General features: G+C 33.7%; 1 protein-coding gene across 1 annotated transcript; it reads left to right on the top strand.

Moving 5' to 3' along the window:
- The first annotated feature begins 662 nt into the window (after positions 1-662).
- On the top strand, positions 663-3,527 carry LOC102609766 (phospholipase A1-IIgamma-like). The gene is made up of 2 exons (XM_025099610.2): positions 663-1,295; positions 2,499-3,527. The coding sequence occupies exons 1-2, from the start codon at positions 729-731 to the stop codon at positions 3,162-3,164; spliced, it is 1,233 nt and encodes a 410-aa protein (XP_024955378.1). The 5' UTR covers positions 663-728; the 3' UTR covers positions 3,165-3,527.
- Positions 3,528-9,201: the final 5,674 nt, after the last annotated feature.

Below are 9,201 nucleotides of genomic sequence, written 5' to 3'. Positions count from 1 at the left end.
GTTTGAATATTTGTTGAATTCTTAATCCAATGTTGGTCTCATATATGAATAACTATTATATGAATAACTATGTATTGCGAACTATCATATAAAGTTAACCTCAATTATAAGTAATCTATTAAGGTTTTCGATAATTTGGGATCTAAGATGTAGGCCTTTAATACATAGAGACGTGAGGATAATTTTTATTCTTATAATGGTCTAAAATAGGAATACTAAAGATAATAAAAAGTTGTCTGTATAAAGGGTTATGGTTCCCAAATCACACGTAACATACTATTTTTTTCTATGTACACCCTATCATCATACAGAGTACAGAGAGAAATTTAAAGGATTCTCTCAGTTAACATGTTGATCTTAAAGATAAACTGCATAATTTTAGAGAGTAATTAAACATTATAGATTCAGGTATGCTTCTACATATTCGTTTATTGATTTTTTTGTGATACAACATGAATCTTCCTATATTTTAGATGGTGGTTTTCACCAAAAGATTATTTTCTTATACTATTATGAAAATAGTATGGAGATAAGTGGTATTATTAATTTTAGTAATGGGAAATTGATGATCTCCTTGTAAAACCACCCATGCAAGATATTAATTTCACGTGTTTATGTATAAATTAAGTGTGTCTCATGTGGCACTTTGGGGGTAGCATTCTATAAAAGGCAAGCAAATTAGTGAATCTAGTTGCGACATCCTCACAAGTTACAACAAGAACGAAATAATGGGTGGGACTAGCATAGCAGACAATTGGAAGGAGTTGAGTGGCAACAACAACTGGGATGGTTTATTGAATCCTCTCAATATTAATCTCCGGCGCTATATAATTCATTATGGTGAAAGAGTTCAAGCTATTTATGATTCTTTCAATGGCGAGACCACTTCTAAGATGTACGGATTTCCTCGTTATGCACCAGAAGATTTCTTCTCGAATGTAGCCTTACAAAATGGCAATCCATACAAATACATTGTCACCAATTATTTATACGCAAGATCAGATACTGATTTCTTGGAGTGGCTTCTTCCTGACCAATCCGCTTGGATTGGGTACGTTGCTGTGGCCACTGATGAAGGAAAGGCTGTGTTAGGAAGAAGAGACATTTTGATTTCATGGAGAGGAACTCAATCGGCTGCTGAGTGGTTCAAAGATATTGAATTCTCTCTTACTGCAGCTTCCGACATATTTGAAGATACTTATGGTCCTACTCCTGAGGTGCACTCTGGTTTTCATTCTCTCTACGTCAAATCTGACTCAGCCTCCACCTACAATAAGTCCAGTGCCAAAGATCAGGTAGAGTAGAAACATGCATGATCCGAACTTTTCCTGAGAAAAAACGAAAAAAGACACGTGCACGATTTTATTGATGATTAATAAGTAAAAATAAGAGATGGATTCTCTCTATTCATCTTGCTTTTGTTTATTTTTAAAAATCTGCCGTACATTATTAGTGATGTGCGGTGTAGATGTATCATTTTATTATTTTTATTTTTATAATCACTAATTAATAAATACCAAAATGACGGGTCAAATATAATATAAGAATAGTAAATGTAAAGGCAAACACGCGGCGTAAAGTTTTTAAAATCTCAAAAGAGTTTTATTGGTAAGACATAGGATACGAGAATTTGACAATTTGAAAGAGACAAGAGAGTTTCTTTTTTTGGAATAACCTTGTAATAATGGTTAAAATAAAGTCATTTAGTGGCTGTAGAAAATAAGAGAAAAGAAAAAAAATATAATAATTTATTTAGTAAAATGACATTGGTTTTTTTTATGAGCGCTGCTATTTGCACACAAATGATTACAAAATATTGCACAAAATAAAGATACGGTGCCGGCGATGGAGTACGTGGACAGTTCGTCGGAGTGATTAAATAGGCGGATGCCGGCGTGAGAGTAAGAGTGAGAGTGCAATGGGAGAATTGGTTACTGCCGTGAGGTAGTCAATGATTTGAATAAGTTTTGATTTTTTCTTTCGGCAATTGAAGTGCATTTTTTCATTATTTAAAACGTTAGTCGCTATTTGTTTTTTTCATTTATTTGAGTGTATCTCCTAAACTTTTGTAAACCGCATTTTTCAATTTTTTATGTTGACAATAGTATGCCACATTTAAAAGTAAACTGAGATAATACGCGAGAATCGAGTTATATTTTTGTTAAAAGGTGTGTCAACGCCTATTCTTAAAATAGTGAGAGTTAGTTCAGAGTTCAGATTTTTAATTTTATTAATGGTAAATATTAGATCACGTTCGTGAACTACTTATTTTTAGATTATTTCTTTTATTTTCGAAAATCTCAAGTCACTCTCATTTTTATTCAAAAAAAAAGAAAAAAAATGAAAATTGATTGATAATTTTTTTTTAATCTTCTTAACAAAAATAGAAGATAAATTAAAGTTTTTGAAAATAAGAAGAGTGCTTGAAAAATAATCAATTCACGACCAATAATCTGAAATGAATCCTGTTATTTATATATATTAATTTGTGGAAGTAGGTTCGAAGTGCAGTAAGGACACTGGTGGACAAATACAAGGAAGAGGAAATGAGCATTACAGTGATAGGCCACAGCTTGGGTTCGGCACTTGCAACACTGAATGCAGCAGATTTAGTTGCCAACGGATATAACAAACCCACAGGATCAGACGCAGCATCAGGATGCATGGTGACAGCCATCGTGTTTGCTAGCCCCCGCGTTGGGAACTCAGCCTTCAAGACTGTATTCGAAGATCTGAATCATCTTCACCTCTTACGCATTACAAATAAAGACGACATAGTTCCTGATCTTCCGCCTCGTTATCTTCCGCACATTGCCATGGGTTATGTTCACGTGGGACAAGAGTTGAAAATCGACACCACAAAATCAACATACGTAAAGAAGCGTAAACCATCTCTATCAGTTTTGCATAATTTAGAGAATTATCTGCATGGAATTGCAGGGACGCCAAAAGGGGATGACGATGATGACGATTTCGAGTTGGCAATTGATCGCGATATTGCACTTGTTAACAAAGGATTGGATCTTTTAGAGGTTAAATATGGGGTACCACCAAATTGGTGGGCTGTCAAGAACAAGAGCATGGTTCAATTGGATAATGGCTTCTGGAAGCTCGAGGATTATGTGCCAGATCCTCCAAGTACTACTCCCACGACTACTAGTTAATTAATATATCCATCCTGCAAACTAGTGCTAAATCTGTTGGGCAGAGAAACCAAATTTTACTATAAATTAAATAAGGTTTAATATTTGTCCACGTAACTATAATGTGTGGTCTCGTTTATTTGTTCTTCAAATTTTATAAATGTAACTTATCATCTCATCTGTGAGATCATCCGAATATAAGGAGAAAATAAAATAAAACTCATGAGGGTGCGTTTAGCACATTGTATTGTATTATATTGTATTGTATTATATTATTTTATATATGATGTATTGCATTAGACTGTATTTTATTAGTAATGTATTATATTAATATTGTACAACATATGATGCTATATTGTATTTCAATACTTTTCACTTATCATATGTTTGGTGCTGCATTTTATTAATTCTTTTGATGATTAATTTAAATTATAAGTTGTGAAAAAAATTTATTAATCCCTACAAAAATACTAAAATAGAAATATTAAATTTTAGAATATTTTACATAAAATCTTCTCAGTATAAATGTAAAATATATCCTAATTCTTTTAAACATATGTAAAACTAAAAAATTCTAAAATTTTTTGGCGGTATAAAATTTATTTTTTCAATAATTCTAAAATGTATATTGTTGAAAAGTCAGCACCGAAGCTTATGCATATGGCTAGCAACTTTTGACTGCAATTGCATGCGCTAGCATGAAATTTCTTACTCTTCACCAAAGTCAACACTTAAGCCATTAAAATTGAAAGACGGCCAAGTTTTTTCCATGCATCCATTTTGTAAGCTTCGCTTATAAATAGAGAAGTAGAATGCATTTGTAATCCATCCGACATTTGAAAGCAACTACAAGTGATGCAATTTGAGAGATTTGAGAGAGTTTTTACTTGAGTGTTCTAGTAAGGATATAATTGGGTGTATTGGGGTTGTGGGTTTTGAGAGTTTTTTTTTCTAATTTTATAAATTTTGATTTGTTAGTAAAATTATCTTTCAGTCTTTGCCTATGGATGTAGGCTTTATGTCGAACCACGTGAATTGTTGTGTCTTATTTTCTTTACATTTGTTCATCACCACATTTACATTTTTGCAGAAGTTGCAGTCACCGTAATATTAATAATTGCTCAACCCGCAATTTTCCAACAATTGCTAGCAAAGCAGACAGTTCGTACTTGAGGAATACGACACTGTTCACATATACCAATTGTTCATGTATACGATGCTATTCGCGAATATGGTGGAGCCAACAGTTCGTACTTGGGAGTATCAGGAGCCTACATTGTAGTTGTATGGATAAATACATGTCTAGGAAAGTTCTGTCAACAATACAATAAGAGTCTAAGGAGTCTGGATTTTAAGTAAGACTGTTATGACCCCTCTATTCTCCTAGGAACTTTCTTGGTGCATTATCTACACAAATAAACAAGAAGACATTCATTCGGGTTAATTAATTTAGAAAAGAGATGGAGGCGTCCTTTTCATCTTTATCAACACGGACTACTGTAACGAATGCGAAATTTGAAGTGGACAAATTTGACCGTGCCAATAATTTTGGTATATGGTAATGTGAAGTGTGGGATGTCTTATTTTCGCAAGAGTTGGACATCATCCTTGAAGAAAAACCTGATAAGATGGATAAAAAGAAGTGGATAAAGATCAATAGACATACATGTGGTATTGTTTGCCTATGTTTTCTTAAAGATCATAAATACTCTGTCATGATAGAGACATTAGCAAAGAAATTATGAAAGACCCTGCAAGAAAGTACATGAAAAAAAGCCTTGAAAATAGGCTTTATACGAAGAAAAAACTCTATTGATTCACATATGCACCTGGTATTTTAATGAATGACCATGTAAACTCATTTAACAAAATACATGCAAATTTGCTAAATTTTGATAAAAAATTTAAAGATGAAGATAAGAGATTGTACTGCTGAATTCCCTTCTTGATGAATATGATCATCTCACCCTACTTTGCTTCATGGGAAGGACAATGCCATATTCGATGATGTATGTAGTGCATTGTACAATTATGAGACCAAAAAAAAAAAAGACATAAAAGATTAAAAAGATACCGTTGCAAAAGCATTGACAACGAGAGGTCATTCATAAAACTGCAAACATGGAAAAAAAAAGAGCAAGTCTAAAGAGAGGTTTGCCAAAGATGAATGTGCTTTTTGTCACCAGAAAGGGCATTGGAAAAATAATTGTCCTAAGTTACAAAAGGGTAAGGGTATTTCTAATGCATGTGTAGCAGAGCATGATGAGGAGTCAGACTTTCGTTTGGTTGGCATAATGTTGACATGTCTCTAAGATGAGTGGATTTTGGATTTGGGTTGTACTTATCATATGTGTCATGATAAGGGCTGGTTTTCTAACTTCAAGGAGCTGGACGGTGAAGTTGTTTTTATTTGTAATGACAATGCTTGTAAATTATTTCTTCACTAGTAGATCTTAAATTTTACAGGGAGTACATTAACATATAAGGCTTTTTAATAAAATTTTCATAGCTTAATTCTATTTAACACTATTGAAAATAGTTTTCATTTAGACCACATGAAACCTTTAAAACAATATAAGGACTGCATGAGTTAATACCTAATAAGATAACACTTTGATACATATATAAATTATTATGCATATAGATGACCATATTAATTTTTAAATGAAACTTAAGAAGTACAAAATAGCTTTATTAGAGCCCTAGGTATGTTGCACAATAAGGTTAGTACTCTTATCCATTAAAACAACATGCCTTTGGGCCTAATTAGTTGATTTTTTGGGTGTTATTTATCGCCGTCCCCAAAAGATCACCTTTTACTAAACCTGGAGGGGTAAAACTCAACATTATTGATCATTATTTCATGCATAGAATAGATCATAGGACTTAAATGATATAAATTTCTTCCAATGTACCAGAACAAATAAGTCTCTTATTATAAAAAAAATAAAAACAGATGACCCAAAATTTATAGTGTACCCTTGTTTTGATAAACAAGTGTTGAGTGTTAGAAAATGCATATTTATAAAGGAGAAAACTGTCATTTTACATTTCAAGTCTTACTAACAACCCTTACTTTTATGTATTTAACCTTCTTGTGATTTAATTACATGTGTTTTATTTTAATTAAGTATTTTATGTATTTTAGGGGCATTATAGTCATTTCACAATAAAGGAGAGATCAGACGGCAAAACGGACATCGTTTTTGAACTCAGGACGGTCGAAAACCTTAGGAGGAGCATAAAAGGAAAAATGGCACTATTCATATGTACGGTACTATTCACGTGTACGGTACTAACTACGTTACTGTTCACAATACTGTTCACATGGACGGATCGATGACGTGGCATTGACCGATGATGTGGCATTGACTGATGAGTTGTCACAATCTTGTTGGGCTAAAATTCTTATGTACTGTTGATGGTGACGTGGCAGCATATCAGTGAATGAAAAATCTCGCGTACGGTACATGCATCACACAGGATTATTTTCAACCAAACCGCGTTACTGTTCAACCGAGTCAAACCGTGTTACTGTTCATCCACGTGGTCAAACCGTGGACTGTTGACTGATGACGTGGCGCAATCCTGAGCGTCCAAACTATTTTTAATCCGATGGCCATGATTTACTCCATGTATCTATAAAAAGGGGGCCTCCCCCCCCCCTAATTTGATATCTCTGAATCTATTTTTGGACTCTATTTTCTGTAATTCCCTCTCCATCTTGTATTTTCTTCGTATTTTAATAAATTCCCATTTTGCCCCTAGTTCAATTATGAGTGGCTAATTTTCTTTCAAGCTTGAGTTGAAGGTGAAGTCTCAACATGTGTCATGGGCTTAATTTGGTAAATTTATTTTCTCTTCCCCTCTAGTTTTTGTGGATGTTTTGACTTCTCATCGACAAATAATACTAATCTTGTCTAGTACCGCCTTGGTTTCACCGGCCCTCTAGTACAAGGTTTTTATTATTTGGCACGATAAGCGCTTAGCACCATATTGATTAGAGCGTGGTTCATGAGGTGTGGATTCTCCCCTCATGATTTAATTGGTATTAATACGGATTATTTAGCCCATGATGCATGTTGATACGGATCCAGATACCCAAGTACGTCATTTCAATATAATTCTCGTCAATTTATTCTCGCCATTTCAATACCAATTTTAGAATTTATTCTCGCCATTTCAATTCCAATTTTAGAATTTATTCTCGCCATTTTAATTTAATTATTAGCATATTCCAAATCATTTCCACCATAAATCCAACTACCCATTTACAAAATTAATTCTATATATAATTAAAATCCACCTCCTCGTGGGATCGACACTCGTCACCATTAGTCTATACTACAATAGATTTGTGCGCTTGCGAGTACATTAAAATTTGCACAACAAGTTTTTGGCGCCGTTGCCGGGGAGGTAAGTAATTTTAATTCATAGAATTAATTTTTGTGAATAATTTCTTTTATTTGTTTTCTTGTATTTTTTTAATTTTTATTATTAAAAAAAGAAAAAGAAAAAAAAAGTGAATCTACATTTAAAGGTTAGTATTTCTTTTCTTTTTCTCTTCTTTAAAATTCTGTAATTTAATTTTCAATTTATTTTTCTTTGTAATTTTTTTTGTTTATCTTATTAATTTATTTTTAGTTAATTTATATCACGTATTTGTTTTTGTGTATTTTTATAGTAAGGTTGTAATAGCACAATAAGGTTAGTATCGTAATTTCTCTCTCTTCTTTATTTTTATTTGTTTTGTTCTCATCTTTATTTTTGTTTGTTTTGTTCCCATCATTATTTTTATTTGTTTTGCATGCATGGTCGTAGGTCATTATTACATAATCTTGAACCTATAGACTTTGAATTAGAAAAAACACTTCGCACACACAGGCACATTAAAAATAAATTTGGAATGGATTTACAAGCACCACAGGAAAGGCCATTTAAGGACTATTTTAGTCCCTTAGCTAATTTGAGCACATCATACATAAGGTACCCAAATGTAGCTGCTAGGAGTTTTGAATTAAAACCTAGTGTGCTAAATTGTCTCCCCACATTTTATGGCTTAGAAAATGAGGACCCATATAATCATCTGAATGATTTTCATGCCATTTGTCAAACTTTTAAATATGAAAATTTTTCAGACGATGATGTTAAACTTAGACTATTCCCATTTTCTTTAAAGGATAGAGCTTGTTCATGGTTAAATACATTGTCTGCCAATAGCATTTCATCATGGGAACAAATGGTTACAAAATTTTTGAATAAATATTTCCCAGTGCATAAAACCAATGCTATTCGCAGGGAAATCTCGGAGTTTACCCAGAGAGAGGACGAGCAATTTTTCGAAACATGGGAGAGATTCAATGGGCTACTCTTGAAGTGTCCACATCATGGGTATGAGAAATGGCACCAATGCCAATACTTTTTGGAGGGATTATTGCCGAATGTGTAAGAATGGCTAATGGCAACAAGTGGAGGAGAGCTAATGTCAAAAAGTGCATCAGAAATTTGGAAATTCTTCCAGCGACAAGCGGATAATTCCCAACAACGGAGTCGATCACTCAGGAATACTAGAAGGATTAAGGGAGTAAATGAGGTTCACATTGGCGAGTCGAGTTCAGAAATTAAAGAAGTCAAAGCGATAATTGAAGGTCTCTCTCGACAAATAGCATCGTTATCGACTGCTAAATCAACAGAACCACATGACCATGACTCATACTCAGATCAAGCCAATGCCATAGGTGTAATGAGAAAGCCATCAAATTACAACCCATACTCCAACACATATAACCCTGGATGAAGAGACCACCCCAATTTTTCATGGTCTCAAGGACTCCAACAGAATGGACCAGCAGCTCTAGCTCCACCAATGCAACCAATTCCTTAAAATTCTCAAGCCTCTCAGCCACCATTCAGACCATACAATCACAACTAGAACCACTCTCAACCCAGACCATGGGAGGATGCATTCCAGAATTTCAGGAATATTACTCACTCCACGATTGAGCAACAGAACCACACCATTGATGGACTACGAAATGAGTTGAGAGCAGGCTTCAAC

Source organism: Citrus sinensis, chromosome 6 (assembly GCF_022201045.2).
Source record: "Citrus sinensis cultivar Valencia sweet orange chromosome 6, DVS_A1.0, whole genome shotgun sequence".
In the NCBI taxonomy this organism is placed as follows: domain Eukaryota; kingdom Viridiplantae; phylum Streptophyta; class Magnoliopsida; order Sapindales; family Rutaceae; genus Citrus; species Citrus sinensis.
The sequence above is the reverse complement of the archived record's forward strand: the minus strand, read 5'-3'. Positions and strand labels throughout refer to the sequence as shown.

Bases quoted from the DNA above. Each gene is read 5' to 3' on its own strand.
- LOC102609766 (XM_025099610.2), top strand. From the start codon at position 729: ATGGGTGGGACTAGCATAGCAGACAATTGGAAGGAGTTGAGTGGCAAC. The intron at 1,296-2,498 runs GTAGAGTAGAAA...TTGTGGAAGTAG, and splicing joins AGTCCAGTGCCAAAGATCAG to GTTCGAAGTGCAGTAAGGAC.